The 25,671-nt window shown below is 43.6% G+C and overlaps 1 protein-coding gene across 1 annotated transcript; it reads right to left on the bottom strand.

Moving 5' to 3' along the window:
• Positions 1–360: 360 nt before the first annotated feature.
• On the bottom strand, positions 361–25,377 carry gpr153 (G protein-coupled receptor 153). Its single transcript, XM_075476430.1, has 5 exons — positions 24,723–25,377; positions 16,377–16,806; positions 7,780–7,969; positions 5,180–5,364; positions 361–3,278 (listed from the first exon to the last, which is right to left on the bottom strand). The coding sequence occupies exons 1-5, from the start codon at positions 25,073–25,075 to the stop codon at positions 2,442–2,444; spliced, it is 1,995 nt and encodes a 664-aa protein (XP_075332545.1). The 5' UTR covers positions 25,076–25,377; the 3' UTR covers positions 361–2,441.
• Positions 25,378–25,671: the final 294 nt, after the last annotated feature.

Here is a 25,671-nt window from a genome sequence, read left to right as displayed (position 1 = left end):
TGGTCTTCATGTGGGGACATGCTGAGCTTTAATTGGCTGTGGCCCTATAGTGACAAAAGGTGAATCTCATGAAAACTCGTGGAAAAAGTAAAGAATGGGTAATTTCTGTGCCTGTTTGCAAGCACATCTCCAACAACCACACTAACAGTCCAATTGACCTAGTTTTTGGATTGTGGTGGGAAGCTGGAACAGCTAGAGAAAATCCACACAGGGATGTGGAAAGCATGCAAACTCCACACCAAAAGGCCTCAGCTGAGATTCATAATCCAAACCAGTTTACCACCATCCCACCCTCCAAGTGTCCTCCAGTTTTGTGAAAGCTTAACAAGATGTATTGCTTTGAAAGCACACACTTCTACGCATCTTCTTGTGAATTTAATCAGTCATCTCGTTTTAACAAAGTCATCAGCTCAACAAGAAAATCATAACATTTAACATCATTCATATTGAGTCACACATCTTTGAATATGTTAGAAAAGAATTTTTTCAATATTGCAAACACAACAAAATGTAAAAGATCTATGACATAGAAAAGTTCGATAGAGGAGTGTGATCTTATGCTTTCAACAATACATTTCAGATATCACGTCCAATTGAGTAAAAATAAGTGAGACTAACACAAACTGTGCGAATTAAACAAAACATTTCAAATGATGGCAGATGACTGAAAGCATTAAAGGCCTGAAAACGTACAACTTCATTACTTGGGTGGCCACAGCAAAAATGTTTCATAATAAGGCCATCACAGGGGATATTTTTATTTAATATTGTCATCACACTTAAATTTTGTTGGGTTTTTTTGATAACTTGCACTTTATTAGTGCAAATACATTCACATGAGCAGCAACTGTCCAGGAGAGGTCATAGCTCAAAGGTGCTTCTGCTTAGTTTGCCGGTAATTTTCACGTCTTTAAGTTGCATTTATCACTTTGGAGAAGGCAAGGTATTCTTCAAAAGCCTAAGTGTGTGCTTCATGCAGTCAGCTGCACACTGTTTATTTTAAGTCAGGGTGCTAAAGCAGAATGCCTCGAGATTATGGTGCATTTCATACTTATACTTGTGATGATGTTAAATAATCCCACTCTCTCCCAGAAATGCTCATTTATTGAAACAAAAATAAACCCTATCCGTCCTACATCATTCTTCTTCGAGGCTTTAGGGATGTTTATATGTCTTGGAGCTCAGATTAATCAGGTGTTTAAAAAGGTTACACCACACTTAAAAAACCTCCTATATGTGTTTCATACTCTTGTGTGTGTTGGGAGATACCATGAAATATGCCTTTGATGCAGCAGGTTACTTACTTTGCAATCGTGCTTTATTTTCTCATAAAAAGTTTAAATTTGTGCTTTCTTTTTGTGAATTTGGGGATGACACCAGCAGTTAATTTGCATTACATCTGAATTACTGGCTAAAGGCTGTGATTGTTACATTTCTGGATATAATCGAAATCATTGCTGCTGCATTCTCAAAAGCTACTAAAACAAATAAGAGGTGACGTCAGCTGATGAGAGATCAAGCACCATTTTCCTATTAGTCTGATGATTTGATCTGTGATCTCCGAAGTCAAAGAGTAAGAAGATTTGGGTGATACTTTAAGCAAAAGTGTCATTAAACTGAAAACACCAAAAACAAAAATCTAATATCCTTCGTATATACATAAGAACTCAAGTGTCTCTTAAAAAAAGTAACCTCACATTGCCATTAATGATTAAGGGGTCTTCACATTATATCTCAATACCTCACACAGAAACTGTTGGACTGGTAATAGTTTTGGGATTAGAACTCATTTCACTTCAAAATATAGTGTTTTAAAAAAAAAAAGCTTTTCGTGTGCTGTGAATAATAATAACGTAGATAGAAAAGTTGTCCGACATGATTGTAATAAAACAAATACATAAAATCCGTCGTATCCTTAAGTCAACCTCAAGGGAAATGCGCCGTATTCAGGAAAATTTGTGTCCATACAACAAAACACACTAATTACAGGCCGATTAAAACACAAACTCAGTTCAAGTTTTTAAGTGACAAAAAAAAGAACATCCTGACTAATATCTTTGAAAATCCTGTCATTAGAAACAATGTCAAACAGCAAAAGCAAGATCAAGGAATGTTCACACTATCTAAAAAGAGTAATTTGTGTCAGAAGAAAAGAGTTCTTCAGTGGATAATTTCTAAGGTGAAAGCTGAATAGCTGGACCTGCGAACACCGTCTCCAGTCTACTCACCAAATCAAGGCCCATTCGGAAAATGTTTCCAAAAATCCTAAGGCCATTTAGCATAACAGATTTGATTTATGTTATGTAGTAAAACTGAACAGTGACCCAAGTAAAAAGGCTGCTATATTCCAGCATGTCACTTTTCTTTAAACACTGATATCCCAGAGGTTTTCATTATGATATTAAACTCAGTATGTTGATATTAACAAAGGAGCTTTGCCTTCAGGTGGTGGAGCCTACAGAATCAGAGTGAAAGGTGATGTATCCCGAGGACGATGCTGAGGGTGTGCTTACAAAACTGTTTGTGCTTCCTTTACTTTCAGCCTTGCTCAGGTGCTTCTGGTGTCCCCAGTCAGCTCCAGCACCACATACAGCACCTCCGCCTGTCCTTGTCCTACTGGAAGAATGTCCCTGAGTCTGCCGGCTGCTCCTTGGTGAGCCCGCTTCCTCGTGCTGTTTCCCATCTCGTAGGCGTTCTCTGCAGCCTTTTCCCGAGCCACAAGCCCCAGAGCTTTTCTTTCCAGGTCTGTCAGGTTTGGGCGAACCCTCAGGTGAGTTTCCTCTACTACTGCTCCTTTTGTGTTCTGTGTGTCGCCTGAGCGCTTGAGGCTCACGCTCAAAGTCTGTCAGCAGGAAGTGGGGAAGGATGACCGTGTGCTGTTCATACACGTTGGGGATTAGGGAGATGGTGGATGTCCGCCGCGGGCTCTTCCTTGGGCTCGGCAATGGAGTTTCATCTATAAAGTTGATCACCTCATCGCGACTAAAACACCGCAGTTCATCCTCGTAGCGCTCCCCACTGCATACCACACGGGGCAGGTGCTTGAGGGAGTGCATACTATCCTCAGAGCGTCGCCGCTTGCGGTGAGGGTGATGGTGGCTCTCCTCGTGGTAGGAGACCAGGCTGCTCCTGCGCCTCTCGCGGCGCGGTAAGGTGGAGCTGTAGTGGGCACTCACTATCATGTCCTCGGTGGAGCCCCATCGATGTAGGTATGAGGGGATCCGGTCGCTGGTCCACATGTCGGTTTCGTCGTGGGAGTATCTTCTTGTAGGGGGCACCTGGAGGAAAGACACAGACCAAGCACTTCAGTGCATGAATAACTTTGACATCACTACAAATACACACTTATACGTGTTGTGGCACTTCACATTAAATAAGTTGTGATGTGCAGTTTTGTGCAGTTACAAACCAAACTTTTAGTGATTCCAAAACTGTATTGTGTAAATATTTGGGTTGATGTCTAAAACATCTGACATGTTTGCATAAAAATCCTACATTTAGTTCTTGTAAATTTCTTTGTCCGAGATTTCAAGAGGAATCTTAACTTTAAATACTTAAGTAATCCCTCAGAACACACAAGAACTTTTTTAACACTTTAACACAGATCAACAAGATTACAGCTGTAACCTTCTTTGTTATGTAGAGATTACAATGATAAAATTTTATACGTGCCTACATTTTATACTCACATTCTGCTCTGACAACTATGCAAGAGACAGAGGGTTTGTCAAGGTGACGTCAAGAGCCTCAAGATTGATATCAGCCTGCCCCCCTGTGGTGGCTTTCGGTAAATGCAGAGAAATTAAACAGCAGACGATACAGTAGCAAAGAATGTCTTAGGTGGGAGATCTGAACAGCAGAGGGCAGCACAAGCTTTAGAGTGACTGAAAATGCAGGACAGACTTGGAAGGATGGACAGAGAACCAATAAAGCAAAATAAGCTTTATTCTGTGCAACTTGAGGGGCACACAGCAATTCTCAAATGGAAATGCTACTTGATAAATATCTGAAATGTTTTGCTGGTTCATGTTATTCGTATACTTTAACCCTTTCACAGTTCAGTCATCCTGTAACTAAAATCATAATCTAACTTTTATTCCCAGTCACACACTTACAAAGAGTGTTATAGCTGGATATTTATCTACTAAAACATGAATGTGACACAGAGACAATGGATGGAGGAATGAACTGTTATAATGGAGTGATGGCTACTGTATACATCTCTGTTTCAAGTTTTCTTAAAACAGTCAAATTGAACTGCATAAGAGCACTGGTGTTTGAAATGTCCATTAAAATTCTGGACATCTGGGGTGCTGAACCAATTTAATTTTTTTTTTTTTTTAGTTTTTTTGTCCAATAAAGTTAAAACAGAACAACTCGGGCCTCAGACTGCCCTTGTCAAATTGTTTCATACAAAGATGACACAGTATTACTGCAAGATGCTTTAAGTTAATATTGTGTGAGTTGAATCAGCTGATTCAGAGGTCAAATATCCTCACCACAGTCTTCCAGGACAAGTCAAGTAATTCATTATAATCATCTTCCAATTTTTCAATTAAATTACTACTAATTTTCTAGTTTAAAAAAAAAATAGATCAATATTGGAATCCAAATAGAAATAAAGGTTTCCTTGAATTGTCCTAGAAGGCTGCATGTTAGTTCAAGCTTTTAAATTAATGCAGGCTGAAAATTAGCATTTAGCAGCTCTGCATCTGACTGGTATGGATGCTGGATCCAATGGACACAATGCTTTTGGGCAGAGCATGAGCAGATGTTATCATTGCTTCCCTGAAGCCTTGAGGGATTCCTGAAATGTAGAAGGTAAGTCAGTTACTACATTCTTACCCTGCTGCACACTAACAATGTACTAAATTGCTCGTAGGTCCATGACAAGGACAAACTACTTTAAGTACAGCTAATGTGTTGATGGGACTGCTGATGGTCATATTTACCAAACATTAGTCAGTCTGAGTGTTTTCTGAATTCACGTAAGGGAAAAAAAAAAGGCAAAAAAAAAAAAAATCTGTGTCAAATCAGAGAGACATCGTCACAAAACGTTTAATCATTTCAGAAAATTCAATCAAGATGCTGTATAGGCACACAAGGCCATTTCATGCAATGAAATCAAATAAATCAACTGATCAAATGAAAGAAATTAAGAAAATCAATAAAAATATACCTGCAAATACTGCATTTTATCTTCCTGTTGTTCCCTCAATGGATACCCTTGCAGAACCCCCCTTTCTAAGGTTGAGAACTCATACTTGGCATTACGGTCTACCGTCACGATTTCAGGCGCCAAGCTATAGTCATATGGTCTGTCATATATTAAGTCGGCATGAATTCCTCCATCTTGGCTGTTTTCTGCAAAGTGCAGAAAAGCACGGGCGTCAGAATTAGAGAGCAACGGACTCCATACACAAGACAGACAGACAGACAGACGAAAAAGATAAGAGAGACAAGTTCAATTGTTCTCCGATTTGTTTACCTTTTCTACATGTCTGCTCAAGAATATAAATTAGAGATTGAAAAAAAGAAAAGGAATTTTTAATAAAAATAACCAAGAATTGAAATCAAACATCATTTTAAGGGTGAAATAGCCTCCAATTGGTTTTGAATATAGAAACCATACCAGATGGTTGCATAAAAATCTGAGAGCTTATATTCCGAGCAAAAATATTAACTGCTATTTATAAACACCCATCGACCAAGAATTCTTTCCCCAATTATGGCATTTATGTTCATTACAGATCAGATGGAGATGGGTGTAAAATGCTGATCTTAAAGAAAATGCTGACCAAAAGGATGAAAGATGAGAGAAGCTATATGCACAGGCAGATTTGCATGCAAGTCGGTAGCTTTGGAAAAACAAGAAACAATCCTTATACATACAACTGAGATGTGTTATACATGGGAAGCCCTCTGGAAAAAAAAAAAAAAAGCAGAGAACTGGCAGTGTTAATTATCACACAGAATATGGACTGCCTTGTGTTGTTCTATGGCTCCAGTTGGACAATGAGCAGCTCTGACGAAGGGTGTCAAAAGAGGGAGAGGATCAAAAGGTTTGGAGGGTTAGAAACAGGTGAGAAAGGTTTCAGATTGGGTTGAGTTTAAACAGTGCCAATAGTGGAAAAAAAAGAAGACAGACGTTAATACTGTCATAAGGTTGACAGAGGTGTAAAGATCATGGACCCAATTCATGTTTCTATCTATGATTATCATGTGACCTAATTTTAGGGCCAGATTTAGTTGAAGTGTCTGTGATTCCTTGGTGAAACGTTTCACTCTCAGAGTCCCAATATGTGTTTTTCTGTGATAAAAGATGTAGGTCCACTTTCTCACTTTGTCTTTTAGACAGACATTAACAAAGCCCTGTCGGATTAATTCTTCTGCCTTTGGATCAGCACAATCTGACCAGTAAGTGGGTTAAAATCCCACAAATAACAACAACGGAAAACAAATTAAATAAAAGTAAATAAAAAAACAACGCACATGAAAATTATTCATTTTATTTGTATTAATTTTTGTATCCAGGAACAAACAAAAACAAAAACCTGAGTGTATCCTTTTCTGACTTGAGGGAAATATGACCATCAAAATAACATGAAAGTGGCTTTCAGCTTTACAGCAACAATGGGGAACCATGTATTTTTATCATTCTCTCATGCAAGAGCAGTCTAAGAGAAGATTGCCCAGCTTAAAAACATTAAAGTGAAAAGACGAAAGTGCTGCAAGGTAAATATGTCCTTTGTCCTACAATAGTTCTCGTTTTTTGTGACATCAGTCGCATAGGTTAGTAAAGCGAGGCATGTTAGAAAATACACAACATGTACACAAAATGTCTATTTTCCTGTAGCGTTGAATTACACAGACACTTGTCCCTTCAGTTTTATGTCCAGACAACAAAGGTCACATGATAGGTCACATGATAACATTTGACCAGTGATTTCAGACCCTGCTGAACCAAAAAGACAACAAGTCTCAACAACTTCACTCCAAATCATATACATATATATATATATATATATATATATATATATATATATATATATATATATATATATATATATATATATATATATATATATATATACACATACATACATACATACATATGTAGGGAGAGAGAGAGAGAGATGTTGTTCAATTCAGTTTGAATGAAAATGTACAAATAACATAAAAGCATCCCTCTATTAATCAGCTGTTTTAATTACTTACTTTTATTATGATAATGACGATTATTTTGATCCCTGGTCAAAAGATAGCCCAGGTTAGGTTGTACATATTGCATATTACATATTACATACACTGGATTCCATTTTAATTCAATTGAAAAAATATATATTGGGAAATATGTTACTTCTCAACTGTTAATTCCCACAATTTTCCATCTTGCAGAATGAATTCCCTCTGTTTGTCTTAGGGACAAAACTCCTCAAGATGATAACGGCAATTTTGTTTTCATTGTAGCTCCTCCAGTTAAAACCAGTCCAGAAATGAACACAAGGGATTCTCGATTCTGATGTGATCCCTCGTCTTTAACTGTAACAGGAGCAGATTATCTGTGCTCTCATTTTAAGACGGATAAAAACTTGGAACAAATTACCTTCTGGAACCTCCAAGGCCGATGCAGTTTGACCACGTCCTAACAGCAAGTTTAAACCCTACTCTTACAAACCCCACTGAGGAGTTAGGAATCAATATAGATGATCAAATCATCAGGTAAAGACGTGGGGAAAAGGAGGTGGGACAGGAGGGGGATGCCTGACAGCAGCTTACCTTCATCCACGTCATCATTTGACATAATGGCGACACACTTCTCCCAAACCATACGAATGTCGGCCCGGTAGCGGTCACAAGCCCAGAGGAACATTGGCAGCAGAATGGACTGAGCAATGGAGCACCACAGCACACACAACACCATCCAGTTGTAGGAGCGGTCGAACTTCAGACTGGCAAAGCTTACCACCTGTGCAAAAAAACATAACCATTGCTAACAAGGAGGACTTGAACTTATAATGCTACAAACAGCCACATAAGAAACAATTTCAACAATATTAATGAGACTGATAATAACAGACAGCGGGAGAGGTCAGGAGACAGAATAACAAACATGCTATTTAGACAGGAACACAGCTTATACACTGATTAATACTCTAAGTTAGGACTCAGGTGCTTATGGAAGAGTTGCTTTCCAGGCTACTTGCTTTAAAATATAAAAAGTGTCGTCAATGCCAGAGAGGACATTAGGCCTTATTTTAAAAGAATCACTAAGTTGCATGATTCACTGAGTTGAATAAGTACAGAAAGTGTGTGCAGACACATCACTTAGGCTATTATATGGGTATCGAAAGTTACGTATGTAACTACGGTTCTATTTCATCCTGGATGACCGCCAGAGGCGGTGCTTTCAAGCACTGGATGACTAATACCAGAAAAGTCACGAGGAATCCAGCACCTACTCACTTTACTGAGAGGAAGCAGCAGAGTCGGGCAGCAGGACCACAGCCAACGGGTGGGGAGTGGCAACATTCACTCGATAGAACCTGGAGAAGGTACTCGGTGACGCCCATGACGCTGCCTCACATATGTCTTCCAGGGGAACGCCCCGTAGGGCTGCCCATGATGTCGAGACAGCTCTGGTGGAGTGGCAGCTCACCCCAGCTGGCCGGGGGTGCCCACTTCCCTTATATGCCTGGGCGATGGCGTCCACCACCCAGTGGGACAGTCGCTGTTTAGAAAGCGCACAGCCTCTCCGAGGGCCACCATAGCAGAGGAAGAGCTGGTCCGACTGCCTGATACCGGCAGTCGCGGCCACGTAGGCTCTCAGAGCCCGCACAGGGCACAGTAGGCGTAACCTGTCCTCCCCCTCCGGGGGAACAAACTGTGCCAGGTGGATAGGTCTGTTGAGGTTTGATGAAGACAGCACCTTCGGGAGAAAAGCGGAGTTTGGCCATAGGGAAACCCCCAAGCCATCCGAGTTACACCTCATGCAGGAGTCGCTCACCGACAGAGCATGCAGCTCCCCGACGTGCTTCTCTGATGCGATAGCGAGTAGAAAGGCAGTCTTAGCGGAGACCCACCTCAGCCCTGCCTGAGCAAGGGGTTCAAAGGGAGGCGAGCACAGGGCGCCGAGCACCAGGTGCAGATCCCATGGCGGGGTGTGCCGCACTCGTGCGGGGCGCAGCCGCCGCGCACCTTTCAGGAAAAGGGAGACCAATCTGAGGCTCCCCACCGTGCCGTTATCCACTCGAGCATGCCGAGAGGAAATGGCCGCCACATACACCCTCAGGGTAGCGGGGGACCGGCCGTCATCCAGGAGTGACTGGAGGAACTCCAGAATCCCAGGGACAGTACAGTGCACAGGGTCCTCACCCCTGTCCAAGCACCATGTAGTGAACAGCCGCCACCTCTGTTCATAAAGCGCCCGGGTAGAAGGCGCCCTCGCGTTTAGGATGGTATGGCAGACATCGCCAGAGCACTCAGTCAGCAGCGGGTCGGGCCCTGCAGTGGCCAGACCCACAGCTGCAGGCGGGACGGGTCGGGATGCCAGATCTGACCCTGCCACTGAGACAGGAGATCCCTCCTGTCGGGGAGGCGCCACGGGGAACCGCTGCAGAGCCTGTGCAGCAGTGGAAACCAAGTCCTCCCTGGCCAAAAGGGGGCTACCAACAGCAGCCTGTGGCCCTGCTGGAGGACCCTCTGTAGCGTAGGGACTATCAGAGGGATCGGCGGGAAAGCATAGAGGAGAACCTCTGGCCAGTCGTGGGCCAGAGCATCCTGGCCCAGGGGACTGCTCTCCTCTGTCCAGGGAGAACCAGAGGGGGCAATGGGTCGACTCTTCTGAGGCAAAGAGGTCCACGTTTGCTCTGCCGAAGGTGGTCCAGATATTGAGCACCACCTCCGGATGGAGCTGCCACTCCCCCGGCGGAGGCTTGCAACGGGAGAGCAAGTCCGCCGTCTGGTTGCGTTCCCCGGGCAAATACATTGCCCTTAGGCTGGCTAAGCGTGGTGCTGCCCACAGCAGGAGGTCCCGGGATGCCTGCAGCAGCAGTGCAGACCTGGTGCCACCTTGGTGGTTTACGTGGGAGACGGCCGAAACATTGTCCGACCGCACAAGTACATGCCGGCCCCTCAAGAAAGGGAGGAAAGCCTGCAACGCCCTGTGCACAGCCCGACGCTCTAGTGTGTTGATGTGCTGTGAGCGGTCCCGCGCCGGCCACAGCCCCTGAGCCGTCCGGTTCTGCCACACGGCGCCCCACCCCGAGAGGGAGGCGTCCGTCGTGACTGTCTCGCGACGGGATGCAATGGAGCCCATGGGCATGCTCTGGAGGAGAAACAAACGCTTCCTCCACGGGGCCAGGGCAAGAAGGCAACGGTGGGACACCGCGAGCCTCCTGTGCCGGTGTCTCTTGGCGTCCAGGTGAAAGCTGTGCAACCACCTCTGGAGGGGACGCAGCGACAGCAATCCTAAGGGGACCACAGCAGCCGCAGCTGTCAGTTTCCCCAGAACGCGTAAGAACTCCACGTAGTGGAACCGCCTGCCTTCCCGAAACGGGAGGAGGTGGCGGAGGATGTCGTCCACCCGCCGTGGCGACGTGCGCTCGAGGGCTTCCAGAGCCGCGGAACCAAGCAGCTCCCCCGGTTCCACCAGAACACTGCGGAGGGTTCTTCTGCAGGCCTCCGAGAGAGGGGACTGCGCCAACCAAACCTGGCGGCGAGTCTGAACGAGAGTTGCCATTACCCGTCCCAACTCCCTAGACATCAGTGCAAAGGCCTGTAGGGAGGCGTCAGTAACACTGTGGACAGAAGTGTCCAGCTCGGTGTCCTGTAGGGATGATGACAGAGCGAGCAGCAGGTGGGACATGGAATTACCCATGCGAGCCATGCGTGCTGCCGCCTCATAGGCCTTCGACAGCAAATCATCCGTTACCCGGCATTGGGGGCGAGGACACCTCGCCTCCTGTCTCAGAGCCTCATCGGGTGAAACGATCAGGGTGGCTATAGTGGGCTCAACCGCTGGCATGCGGTCCAGGTCGAACTTGGATGCGTCCTGCATGGCTGCCAGGGTCCGAGCATCAGCTGTCGGACGGGTAGGGGCCCTAGGGTCCCTCCAGAACGTCTGTAATTCCCTCAGATACTCTTCTGATGGAGGTACAGTTAGTTCAGCGGGGGTTGAGGAGCGCCTGAAAAAGGCACTAGCCGAAGCTGGCTGAGCCTGCGGTACGTCCAGCTGCAGCCTGGCTAGAGCCGTACGAATGGCGGCTCCCACCGAGCCATCCTCACTACCACCCGCAGAGCTACGGGCTGAAGAAAGGGAGCCCGCTGCAGAGGGACGGGAGGCTTCGTCTCCCTCTAGCACGTCCGAAGCGTAGTCCCGAAACATAGTAGCCGAAGCTGCTATGGAAAACGCATCCTCCTCCGGACTGAAGGAGGCCGCTGGAGGAACAAGGGCACCTGGCTGGGTTGCCCCAGCCCCAGGCTGGAGAGCCAGGAGGAGGGACTTCATGCTGTCAAGCTCCGCTGTCAGCTGATCCACTCTAGAAGTAAGCCCGGACCCCTTGGCCCTCTTCCCGGAGGTGGGGCCTGCAGTCTCAGCAGGCCGACGCCGTGGTCGGCTAGACCGAGACGGGGCCAGCCGCTGGTCAGGGGTCAACTGGGGAGACAAGGGAGGGCCCAACAGGCGCTCTACCTCGGCCAGCCTTGTAGCCCTGACAGCATGAGGCAAGATGCCACAATTCATGCAGGACTCGTCTGAAACACCCTGCCTCAGATGTCCGAGGCCAAGGCACGAAGGACACAGATCATGGCCATCCTCAAGCTGTAGAGGAGCCATACAGGCTGAGCAGGAGTGGTTGTGATCCATGTCGGGACCACCTCTAGCTCTCTCTCTCTCTCTATATATATATATATATATATATATATATATATATATATAGACACACACACACACACACACACACAGTATATTTGACGATAGTACGTATTTACTAATTCTTATTCATATATTTCTTCTTCTTAGTTATAGATGAATGCTGGGAGAGGGAGCCGCAAACGGTGCCTTCACCGACAATCAACTATAGGCCGCCTGTTCTGGGAGCGGGGGGCGCACACGCCGCCTTACACCAGGAGAGGGGCAATTGTTTATTCAAACACTTATCTATAGGTGGATGCCGGGAGAGGGAGCCGCAAACGGTGCCTTCACCGACAACCACTATAGGCCGCCTGTGCTGGGAGCGGGGGGCGCACACGCCGCCTTACACCAGGAGAGGGGCTATTGCTGTATTTATACACTGTCTATAGGTGGATGCCGGGAGAGGGAGCCGCAAATGGTGCCTTCGCCGACAACCACTATAGGCCGCCTGTGCTGGAAGCGGGGGGCGCACACGCCGCCTTACACCAGGAGAGGGGCTATTGCTGTATTTATACACTGTCTATAGGTGGATGCCGGGAGAGGGAGCCGCAAACGGTGCCTTCGCCAACAACCACTATAGGCCGCCTGTGCTGGGAGCGGGGGGCGCACGCGCCGCCGTCGCCAAGAGAGGGGCTAGTGCAAGTTCTATTAGCTATAGGTGGATGCCGGGAGAGGGAGCCGCAAACGGAGCCTTCACCGACAACCACTATAGGCCACCTGTGCTGGGAGCGGGGGGCGCAAACGCCGCCTTACACCAGGAGAGGGGCAGAAAAATAGCAGCAACAAAATCAAAGAACCGGCACAACCGAGTTGGCCGCTTTAACATAGGCAGGTCACAGATGCCGGGAGAGGGCTAGCAATTAGCCTTCGCCGACAATGTAACTATAAACAGACTGTTACTCACGTGCGGCGCACAGCACCGGGAGAAGGAGCGAGCACGCTGCCTAGACCGGCGCTTGTAACAGCTGGCAGTACACTTCATCAGCCGAGGAAAAAAAAGGTTACAGACCTCTCGGCAGTTCGTTGCGGTCTCTGAAGGGCGAGCAGCTCGCAGCCTCGACGGGACGTCGCGAGACCACCAGCAGCGAACGATGAAGGAAGAAATGGTTTTGGAATTCGTCTCATAAGCAGACGAGGTAATACCTTGCGCAGCGAGAAGATGAAAGGGACTGACCTGCTGATGTTGCCGGAAGATATAGGCTCTCCGGGGTCAGCAGGGGGTCACGAGTGACATTGTTGGTATAAACACTCGACCTGCGCATGCGCGAGATGTATCATTCAGTGCTTGAAAGCACCGCCTCTGGCGGTCAGTAAGGATGAAATAGAACACCTCTTTCCTGGAGTCAACATAAACAAGTTAATGTTCCAGCTCACACACACCATTAGAAATTGCCAGGCTTTTGTGGCTTCCTTGAAGAAACTAAACTGTACTAAGCTGTACAGTTTGAATGTGTTTCAAACTGACCAGAATACTGCAGACCAAGAATATACTATACTTGTCTCCATAAGTATGACAGATAGGGATGCAACGTTTTTTAACCCCTAAACTTTGTCTATATTTAGGAAAAAAAGTGGAAATGTTTATTATATTATGACCTGAACATAGTCAAAATGCCTAAACTGCAATTGTGTTTCAGTTCCAAGAATTTCAAAAAGAAAGCAGCAACAAGAAGGATTTCATTTTGATCCAGATAAATCCAGATGACAAAACCTGTTTTTCATATTCAGACTAACATGAACTCAGAAGCTGAGGGAATACTAAAAATGATCCTTCCGATCTAACCCTATACATTGGCACATGCTAATAGGCAGGTACAAAAGCTCAGGCATTCATAACTTCCGCAAATGGCAGCTAAATATAGTGCTGTCCATATTGATACATTCATATAAATAATCGCTTCTCCTTCAGCAGCAGCCTAACACCATCTCATTTATATTTGATAGACAGGAGAGTGCACCCACAGAAAGTTTTTGCATTTTGCACACATTCAGAACAGAGGGTTGCCAGCACAGATCAAACCTTGTTTTATTTTATGTACCAGTCTGTCAAATGACATCAATCATATGTCTACTATTTAATGTCTGTAAATACTTTTTCCTACAAATGTCAGCCTATGTAGAATTATTTTGCCAGACTCTGATGCGCACATTTTTCCCCACCGATAGCAACAGCGATCACATTTGAGCAGAATTTAATCAGGCTCAGGACTCATTTTTTAAATGTGTTTATATGGTTTTCTTCTTCCTTTTTTTCCCTTAAATAAATATTGTTTTGTTTTTGGCATGTTTTGGCATCCATTACTCAGCATTACTCTCAAATGCACTCTGTATCTGTTGCAGCTTTCCATGCATTTAAATAGCTCATTAGATCAGGCTGTAAAAACAGCCAGCAGACCCTTTATTGTTCCTGTTACTGAAACAGAATCCATCAACAGTAATATACTACCCTCTCTGTTTTGCATACTCTCTAAATAAACTCTTTCCTCAACTTTCAGAGGCAACAATAATGCAATTTAATCTCTGATCCTGAACCAAAACGTACACAGTTAGAATTTATGTATAGCGTAGAAATAGAGATGTGTTTACTCTCACTCTGAAATTAATAAAAAGATATATGAAAAATAGACTGTAGAAGCATCCTCTTCTTATGATTGCTAATCAATATAAAGAAGAGGTCTCACTTACAAAAAAGCTTCTGCAGTTAAATTATAAGTCAAATAATTAAAATATGTTTTGTCTGAGTGAGAAGAAGATGCTATGCTGCAACTCAGGGTGAAGGGTGAAGAGTGGCGCATGGCTGCAGATTTGGATAAATATACAAGAAAACATTTTCATGACTCTAAGCCAACATCTACAAGTGGAGAATTATCTAATACTGTTTACTCACTGCATACAACTGGAAGTTTTGCGAGTCGAAATCATTAATCACAGACTGTACTGCTGACTTTTTTTCCTCAAAAGTCTTCCCCAAACTCATTAAAAGTAACAATCATGCAAACAATAACTCTTCTATGAATAAGCAAAAACAAACCAGCCAACTTGCTCTGTGCTTTGGATTCATCATTAAGTGTTTATGTCGGTTTCCCTTTTTTATGAAAAAGTTTCTTTATGGCTTGCCTCAGGGGCACAAAACTTAAAAACAAACAAAAAGAGAGAGGGTAACAAAACGGACATATATACTCTGCCAGTTAAGTAATAGTGTGATAATATACATACAGTAAGTCTAACCCTATTTTTAAAAACATACATCTCTATTTAGGTGGCTTAAAGACTAGCAGAGGGTACTTGCTTTACCCAAAACAAAAACTGTTCAAGCTCATTTACTCTATGGAAAAAGCTCTGTTGAGGTGACTGCTTCTGAAAGGCCAGACTGGCTGCTTTAACTACATCACAAACAATAAGCCTCAAGCTTTTGCAGGCTCTCAAATCTACAGAGAAAACCAATGAACTAATTTGTTAAAAACAAATGAGAACCTGGGGGTGGAATTCACAAACCAAATGGAGACACTATGAAACAGTATTTCCTCCTTAACTCAAGTTTCAAGCTTGAATTTATTCATTGTTAAACAACACTAGATTGCATTATGAAAGTAAAGACAAAGCCACTGAACCACTAAAGTCACTCAAACAAAACCATTTAAACACAAACAGGATAGTAAGATGGTTGGAGAAACACGAAAGCATCGTCAAAATGTGCATGAGGTACGTCGTTTAACGTAAGCTTTTAAAGTAGCTTCAAGAAGGCTATATTATATACGTGTATCATATTATTACAATGTCATCAAAAACATTACTTTATTACTTAGGTTTGCAAGTTAAAGATGTAAAAACTAAATAAAATGCAAGGCTGCACACAGGGTGAGCGTGTGCAACCTTGTTTTTTCTTTATTATTTTGTATTTATTTACATGAATATTAGTTAATATGACTGTACCAAAATAAGAATAAATTCACTGTTTGAACTTGTTTATTTAGGTTAGGATTAGGGGTTAAGATTCACAGCTGCAAAGTCATTTCTAAGCTTATATATTTCTCAAATATTTTATTATTAAGTACATTTTCATATCTCTATATTCTTTACCATTGCTATATATATATATATATGCACGTAAATACAATATCAGCTTACGTTAGAGTTAAAACATCTTTTTCTTTTGCTCAAAATGGTCAGAAATTGTTGTGCAAACCTCGGGACAAGCTTTAAAAAAAAACTAATGTTAATTGTGTAATTTCCATGTCGTAAGACTTGAAAAGGCACTAATTTTATTAATCAAAAATTCATTAAACTACACGTACTGTGCACAACTGACTTGGAAGTATAACGGCTGTTCTTTAATAAGTTTGACTTGTTTGCCTACATGACTGATGAAACGTCAATGTCAACATTGGGATATTCATATTGTAAATTTAACAGCTAGCATTATTCCTCATTAACTACAATCCTGTTTAGGCAAACAACTCACCAGTATGGGGAAGCCAGTCAGGAAGTCGTAGATGAAGACAATGCCACTGATCAGGTAGGTGATCTGCAGCGACGTCTTGAGAGGCTCCGATCCATCGATGGACGACCTGCGCTTCCCCTGAGCATCCTCCACCACAATGGTGGGGACATTGAACTTGTTCTTGTCAGCTTTGTGGCCTGCCTGAATGGAAAAGGTCTGGAAGAGAGCAATGCCGATGCAGATTACACCCATGGTCACACTGCCACCAATCAGCAACAGAAAGCAGACGCCGAAGCCCAGGCCGATCTCTGTCACAATGAATCTGCAGTCGGAGGTGTAGAAGCGATCGATGGTGTCATGCCAGCCCACTGCTGGGAGTGTGGAGAGGATGAAGGACACCATCCAGATGCCCATCACGGTGTGAACTGCCTGCTTCTTGGTGTTACTCAACCTGGAAGCACAACCACAGATTTTTGCATCAAGTCAATGAAACCGACTTTGGCTTTATTTTCTGCTGTGTAGACCCTGTGTCTCATTTACATTTTTGGAAATCTCTGACCGGTAAAATCGAAATAATATCTCAGCTAAAATTGTAACACAAATGGCCCTGGCAATATTTTTCCAACAAATAGAACCTCTAAATGATATATATGAGGTGCTGTACTGGTCAGTAACAGACTGTATAACAGTACACAAACTTAACTCAAAGTGTACTGAATACATCAATTTTAATACAGCATTATAAGGAGGTTTTGTTTTCTAAAAGAAGGATATTTATGTTGAGGAATTATGTTAGCAGACAGAAACTTTGCAATGCTTGACCATAACTTAGTTATAGTACAACAGTGTAGATACTGTACCACAAAAAATGGAACATCTGTAGATATAAGCTCAAAGAAGCAATGTCCCATACTGTCTTCGCTTGGATAAGCTGCAGATGAATGTGGAGGGAATTGATTCTTTGCTGGTGGCTAAAGATTGCTTTTTATGTCCTCCAGTCTGTCCATTTGTCATCTAGATCCATTTCTGCATGAAAAGATTTCTATTTTCTCTCACCTCCAAGTAACTGTTACAATGAAGAATTCACTCATTTTGTTTGTGTCCTCTGGTGGTGTGGCACTTTGCAAGGTTTGCAAGCAGCACGCATACATCTAAAAATATGGCAAGCTGTGACTGGTGTTCTCATTTCCATGACTTCATGGAAGATGGTGCTATCCTGCCAAGACATTTGCAAGTTAAGTACTGCTGAGCTGTTCAAGGCATCAGCAACAAATCACGAGTGTGCACCAATCCCTTTTCAGCTTCAAGCGTATGTAAAGCTCCAAGCAAAAAATCTGGGAACCCTTTGGCAAGGATAAACTGACTAAATAACACACAAACAGAGCACAACATGCAACCTGTTAGATGTGGCAAAGAATCCAAGGTTAACAGCTAAACATTCACAGAAATGTTAAAATCATTGTTCACCCAACTGCAATATGAAAAACTCTGACATTGGTTTTGCTAGATTTTTCAAATTTTTAAAAGACCACCTGGATAATCTGGGATATTGTTATGTGGAAATATGAAATTATGATAAGATAATTTAGTTTAGTCTTTTTTAATTAAGTTATTTTTTGTTTGCTTGTTTGTTTGTTTGTTTGTTTTTCAAAATTGCAAACACTGTGTTTGGAGGGAAAGGGCAGTGCACTCTAACAATAAAGACTCATCCTAATGGTCAAACCTGAGAGCAGGAACACTGTATTTTGAAGTTGCTTTGAAACCTCAGCACCTGGTTTCCATCCAGTCTATGAGGGAATAATAAACTGTATCAAGAAAGTGAATGCAAGGGATGTCAGAGTGGCAGTCTGTGAACTGAAGCTCATGAGAGATTAGGTGATGGGAAAAGACAAAGACCCATAGCACCCAAGTGTATAAATAACAGAAGGATTGAGAGATAATATTATGGAATTATGGGAGTCAAAGTCCTGACCTTAAACCATTTAGGATGCTGGTGCATAAGTAGAAGATGGCTGAAACAGTTTTGCAGTGGAAAAACGGTTAAAAAAAAATTTACTTGTGGATGTAAAAGGCTCATACACAGCTAGCATAAACATATGATGGAGGTTGTTGCTGCTTTAGAGCAATCCATGTGTTCAATAAACACATCGAAGTACAAATGGAGCATCGCGTTAATTCTGGCAGACCACGTAGTCAACACGCCCTTTGCCTATTGACTGACGCCGACCCAACCCTTATGGCCAGCTGCGCTCAATGGGTAATCAGCTGCTGCTCGCAATTGGATGCTGGCATTTGGGGCACTTCATTTAAACTTGGTTTGCTGTCACTGCTTTTTTTTGCTCTCTGCTTGCAGCCTTCCACAGCAGCTCCCCGCATAGGGGCAAAAAGTTTAGACTCTGACAGCGCGCCGCGGTCAGAGTCAAGTTTGGCCGCGGCGGGCTCCTGTACGTGGTAGGGCAGCCGCGGTAAGACACGCGGCTCGATTTCACATGATTTTGCGTGACTGTAGCTGTGTGGCGCGGGTCTTATGCCGGCACATTTGGATTACAAACCATCCTCCCGATTGGTCCGTTTGGATCCTCGCGGTGATGCTTCTAAGGTGCAACAGGTGCTACACACGGCTGTGGTATGTATGCATTACAGTCTGATGGGTGCGGCGCACCTGTCGTGCCGGGGTGTGGAGTGTTTGTGCCTATGGGGTACCTCATGTCACGGTAGCCACTAGAGCCTGGCTCGGGCCGGATTTTTCTGTCCGAGCCCGGCCCTCAACCGACAGAAAAGTTCTCAAATCCGACCCGAGCCCGAGATTAATTAAAATATTTGTGTCCGAGCCCGCCGGAAGCCCGAGACCAGTGACCAACGCAAGACGGCGCACCCTAATCAGTAAATACACATTGGTGACAGCGCACCATTATCCACCATAATCCATTATAGCTTAAAGCGTTTCCACACAGTGGATTTCCCCCTCTCATTTTCCACGACTTTCAGTTCTCCAGAAGCTATTTTTCTTTTAATGTCCATAGCGCTTCCAGCCAACTGAGCTCGGCTGCACTGATCGCACGTGTTTAATGTAAAGTTGTTCGAATGTTCGATATGCGTGCGTGCGCACCGAGCATGCACAGACCACAGATGCATGCTGCACGGCATGAGGCACGAATAGCCTACCAACATTTTCATTTATGCATATTCCATTATTTATGTTTATCACAAAAACTGACGTTTGCAATGAACTGAAACCTGTCCTCTGGCTGTTTATAATTTTCACGATGTCTGCTTGCTTTCGAGCCCGACCCGAGTCCGACAAGACATTCTAATTTTTTGTCCGAGTCCGGCCCGGCCTGTCGTGCTTCGGTCGGGTTGCCATACTCTAGTAGCCACAAGATAGCTTTGCAAGCCAGTTCGGTAACAGATAGCTGGCGCTACCTAACTGGAAACGTTGAACTAGCTAGCTACTGGCTAGCCTTTGACATCTTGAACTGAACCAATTGAAGTGTGGCATTTCATATCATTGTTGTTCTATGAACCGTTCTTAAAAAGTCTGCTAGTTTGCGTTGGCTAGTATACTAGTGGTGGCTAAGGCTAGCAGAACTGTGTTTGGAACCATACAGAGGAGTTCAGCTCTTATGGCCCTGTCACACTGTTGCGTATGGCACTAGCGTATGAAAATTATCACTCATACGCTGGTATACGCTGACATACGCCAGGGGATACGTTTCAAGCACGCTGGCATACGTTGGCATACGCTGAGGCAGAAATAAATTTTTGAACATGCTCAAAACTTTTGTGCGTATGGTTAATACACTAAGCATACGCTAGGCATACACTGAATACGCTAGAGGTACGATATAGGTACGTTACTGATAGGTCGAGAACGCTGGACATAAATTGCCATATGTTGGCATGAAGGTGTACCGTACAGCTAGCGTATTTATAGCCTCCGCCCGTCTGCCGCCTCCATCTCCGCCAGACGGGCGACGATTCACGGGAGCGGTCAGGAGGAGGAGTTGGGGATCTTGATCGCTCAGAAGCATGTAACTCATCAGCCGCAGGTGCATCAGGCATTTCAGCAGGTTTGGGTGAGAATGATTCTTGTGTTTTTTTGCCTTTTCCTCAGCCCAGGGCCCGGGAAAACGACGATTGCTTCTTGGGAGGCATGATCGAGATGAATGTCTCGAGAGATGTTGATAGCGCGTCGTCTACTGCAATAATGGATCAATGTGGAAAGGCTGCTGAGGCGTTGCCCCTGGCAACCAATAGCGTCTTCTGCCAACATGGCCGACCGGCCGACCGGAGTCACGTGACTCCTCATTCTCAATAGGCGCGTTGAAACGTACGCTGGGCATGCGCAGTTCATATGCTACTCATACGCTAGTCATTCTTTATTTTCAAGGACTTTTCGTGCGTATGATTAATTTTCATACGCAACTCATACGCTTCTCTCATACGCAACAGTGTGACAGGGCCTTTAAACTCATCAAAATCACCTGCGTTCAACTATGTCAGAGAACAGACTCACAGGTTTAGCAATTCTCAGTATTGAGTCTAAACATGCAAAAATTTGGATGAGTTGTTAGGAGATTTGCTGCACAGCAATCGTTGCATACAGCTTCTGTAATTTGATTCTGTATAGCAATCAGTTGATATACATGTTTTGTATTGTTATTGGTAATGGAGCCTAAGTGTACTTGGCTGACTGAACTACCTTTGAATATTTATTCAACTGGTAAATGAGCTCTGGGAATTATAATTTTTTAAACAGTGGATACATTTTTAGGTGGCTCGGTTTTAATAAAAAATAAATTAAAAAAAATAATAATAAAAAAAAGACATTGTGCAGCTGTGCCTCTGTTTAAATAAAACAAGAGCCACTGGTAGGGCTTAACTTGCATGAAAGATACTGATTAAGATCGAAAATAATTTGGGATGAAGTCAAATCATTAAAATCGCTTCCGGAATTGATGGCATGAACAGCAATGACAGAGGTCATTTGTGTTATGCTTTATGGCTTATTTAATTGTGTGGGTAGAAAAAAAAAAAAAATGCAAGCTCACGGTGATTTTAACTTCCTAGGTGGGTCAGGTGAAGTGTGTTAAAAGCTCTGCTTTGCTTGGATGTTGCTCTGCTTTGCTTGGATGTTGCTCTGCTTGGCTTGGATGTTGCTCTGCTTGGCTTGGATGTTGCTCTGCTTTGCTTGCATCTCGTTTGCGTTTTTGGATCGGATCTTGCTCTGCTTGGATCTTGCCTGCTTTGCCCTGCTGCAAAGCGCTGTCGCTGCTGTGGAGACTGACCATATTTTTTATGGTGTACCTAAGTGGTTGAGGTCAATGCTTGCCCCAATAAAATTGGTAGCTAATAATTCGTCGGGGGGTAGGATACCCTGGTTCCAACTAATCAATTGGCTGGTCTGCGTTCCGGTATGGTCAGTTGGGGGGTTGTAGGACACCCTGGTCCAACAATCCAATTGGCTGGCTGCGTTCCAGTATGGTCTGTTGGGGGGTTTGTTGCCTTTACAGCAAATGGAAGGCACTCCACCTGAGGATGCTGCTGTTCCCTGTCTTGGCTTCCATGGAGCTCATGGAAAAGTCGGGAACTTCCTCCGAACAGAGCCATACCGCCAAACATAATTGTATGCATTCAGAATAAGCTTCTGAAATTCATCTCTGTTTCTCGTCTCGTTTTGACGAGAGTGGTTCTGACAGAACTAACTTTATAGTTCAGACTTTGATGAACAGACCACAGTGTTTGAGTAATCATTCAAAGTCTTGGTTCAAAAATCTTTTCTTTCAAGTATTGACAAAAACAGCTATTAAACACTTTTGATTTTGTTAATTATGATACATTCCTTTCCTAAGAAAGAGACTTAAAAATGCACATAAATATAGATTGGCACAGAAAGAGTGTTTCTCCTGCTTCATTTGTGCTGCTGAAGAAAGCTCAGTTAATTCTCTGTTTAGTGTCAGCTGTCCTTGAGCACTTTCAGCAGGATACCTAATCTGCCTCCCCAAGAGAACCAGAGCAAATGTCGCTTTTCTTTCTCTTCCTATCCTAACAGAACCCTCTGGAGGAGCACTGGCTACATGAAGAACAAGTGCCTTTGCATAAAAATAAAAAAAAATAGTCAAAAATCCATTTAAAAATATTTGCCACTTGGAAAGCATCAGCTTGCATGTATTGACATAGTATAAATGCAGCAGTCGTCTCCATCTTTGCACTATGGCTTTTTGCAAAGACAAGTGGGTCTTGTTGTCACAGTGAGTAATAATGCTAGCCTTTCCTGCATGTGCCTGAGGTACATGGGGGGGTTACGTCACCAAGCTGCATGAATCTATTACCAGTAAGAGAAAGGGAAATAACTCCTATGAGATAGTGAACGCAGGGTGATGAGAACAGCTGCCTAAGTACAAGGTTGGAATTCATAATTCAGGGCTTCACTGTATGTTAATGTCAGAGACAAGGCAGCCTTGCTAGCTCAGCAGGGCGGACGTGAACCGATTTAAATGAAATATGAACAGCAATTACACAGAGCACCACCTGAACTATACTTTCACCATATCATTTTTAAAAGTGACTCGAAAACAAAAAGACAAGCTGCTGAGGATAAATTTAATGCTTCCGGACACAAGGTGGGAGAGCATATAGTAAGATGAGTAAGGCAACAGACAAGAGAGATAAAAAGCATTTGAGCAAAACCTAATATCTCAGTGGGCATCAGCCAATAGTGGCAGCTGCACAGGCAATATAGATAGCAAGACTGAGCATAGATTTAAAAGGAAATTTGCATATCTTATTGAATATCTACTTATCTGCAAAATTGGCCAAGCTGACTGTAGATTGTGGCCTGATGCCAAAGGCAATACAATCACTCTATTTTTCAGCAGGAGAGAAACAGGAAGGCAACAGAATTCTGATCTCACCACATGCACCATAACTCTGGTTTCTGCATCATTCCAAGAACCCACATAGTAGCTTGTATTCTGGAGATAGAAATTTTGATTTCATGGGTTCTGACTGCAAGTGCCACATCATTTGCTCTAGAAATGCTTTCAACTGAAAATTATTGTTCTTTGCCTGATGGCCAGAAAATGGAGATCAGCAAAGCCACGAATAACAGCTGAATTGCAACAAAGCCAAGACCTCTGAGGTGTGAGATGTTCTTTGACTGCACAAATAACAAAACCTCACACCAGTAATAGCATGTGGCCAAAATTCTGTGCTTTGAAACCAAATAATGGCTGCTTAATATTCATCAGTAGGTCTAGTAGAAGCTGCCCCAGTTAATTTCTGAATGTAAATACAGCATCAGAATCTTATTTAAAAGAAACAACATTTTCTGTCAGATTTTGTGTGAACAGCAGATGTCTTGGGTGTCAAAAAAAAAAAGGGTGTCAAAATGGACTTAGTGCTATTAATGTGTAGCGGACCTAATCTGTTTAATATTCAGTGTTGCTTAGTAATATCATATGTTGTGAGAAACCAAACGAAGGTGGAAGGTAAAGCTGGCAGATGCTCAGTCTGGAGAGTTTGCTATGGTGATATCAGAATAACTGCAACCAGCAGATGTGTTGGCAGGAGAGAGATTTCACCTGATGCAGCACAGCCCATCTGAAAACTGTAAACACCCCGACAGCTGGCACTTGTCTAAACATTTCCACAGACTATCTTCGGAATCTGCTCCAGAAGAGTCAGATTGTGTCTTTGGCAGCATTTGTGTTTACTTGCAGAGGGCAAGAATATTTAGAAAATACACTGAAAAGATTTGGTTTTAAAATAGAAGGTTGGTGCTAAATCCGAAAGGTGTTACATTTTCAGAATATTTGGTCCTTCACAATATTTTTAAGATATCAGATATTTATGTTGCTGTACTGTTGACAGATTTACAAAATATGCTCTTTGTTGATATATGCAACATCCTAAACAGTTGGTTCTCCATATATTACAAAATACATGTTCTCACTTTCCTCTCATCGAGTCTGGACATAATCCAAAGAACACAGCATCGACAGTTTTCACAGCAACCATTTCTTCTGCAGAGTAGTTCCAATAACAAATGTTCACAGTGAGGACAAGTGTTGCTGCATTTCTATAACACGCCATTTTTAATGCTGTGAGCACCACAAGCAAAAATTCCCTTTCACTTTACTTTCTTAGGGTGAAAGCAGATATCAACAGAAAGAGGATGTGAGAAAACCGGTGGGGAGTAAATCAAGGTTATCTTTTTTATAATATGGTACCTGGATTAACACGGAAAGATGTGAATTTGCAATTAAGATGAAATTACCTTTTAAAAATCAACCAACTTTAATTACGAGCATAATATGTGGCACAAATTGGACAATTTTTTTTTAGCATGAAAACCAGATGTCATACCTGTAGTTTACAGGCCAGCGAACCATCCACATGCGGTGATAAGAGAGTGAGGTGACGGAGAAGCAGGTGACCAGTGTGAGAGTATAGAAGGTGGAAACAAACACCTTGCACAGACCCTCATTCCACTCATAGTTGGAGTGTTGGCGGCGCAGTGTTATGACACAGTACATGGTGATGGGGATGGCCATGTTGAGAATGTGTGTGCCCGCCAGGGTGCAGATGAGGAACTCAAGTGGCTTCCACTTTTTCTGCTTAGCACTGACGCTAAGAATGCTCCAAGTGTTGGCCAGGATGGACACGCCTGAGCAGACCAGCCAAGCCAGCGTGTTGGCGTTAATGACATCATCCTTCATGGTGGTTACCTCATCCACTATGTTGTAGCGGGGCAGGGCGGAGTCTGGGGGGGCCGCAAGGAACTGTTGGCAAGAGCAGGTGCACGCAGGGAGAAGGAGGTGGTGGCGACGGGCAGGAGGGGACGCAGGGCGTCGACAGAGGCAGGCATCTTATCTGGGTGGGCGTGTACTCTCCATGGATTGAGCACAGAGGAGAAAGGATGTGGTTGTGTTGCAACACTGTGGAATGTTTGAGGGGAAGGAAGGCGTAGATGAGCCAGGTCCGTTACAGGTGTGAACCTGGAGAAGGGGAGAGAGAAAAGACAGAGGTCAGAGTCAGAGGAGTGCTGATGTAATTAAAATTCAAATAATCAGTCCAATTAAAAATATAATCCCTAACCATGTATGACCTTTCATCTCTAAAGTAACAGGGTTATGTTTGTCACAACAGTTTATGTTTTACCATCTAAACACTAAGCCACCTATTTCATGGGGGTAACGGAACAGTAATCATGCAGCAGGACTTATTTCAAGAATGGCTTAAAAACTACAGTCATACAAAAAAGGGAACCAAAGTTATTTATGGAGCTATATAACAATAAATGGGGGACACCACT

Source organism: Odontesthes bonariensis, chromosome 10 (genome assembly GCF_027942865.1).
Source record: "Odontesthes bonariensis isolate fOdoBon6 chromosome 10, fOdoBon6.hap1, whole genome shotgun sequence".
Lineage (NCBI taxonomy): Eukaryota > Metazoa > Chordata > Actinopteri > Atheriniformes > Atherinopsidae > Odontesthes > Odontesthes bonariensis.
The sequence above is the reverse complement of the archived record's forward strand: the minus strand, read 5'-3'. Positions and strand labels throughout refer to the sequence as shown.

Coding starts and splice junctions, on each gene's coding strand:
- gpr153 (XM_075476430.1), bottom strand. CDS start 25,075: ATGAAGGATGATGTCATTAACGCCAACACGCTGGCTTGGCTGGTCTGC. Junction 7,970..16,376: donor TGACTGGCTTCCCCATACTG/GTGAGTTGTTTG, acceptor TTTTTTGCACAG/GTGGTAAGCTTTGCCAGTCT. Junction 5,365..7,779: donor AAATGATGACGTGGATGAAG/GTAAGCTGCTGT, acceptor TGCACTTTGCAG/AAAACAGCCAAGATGGAGGA.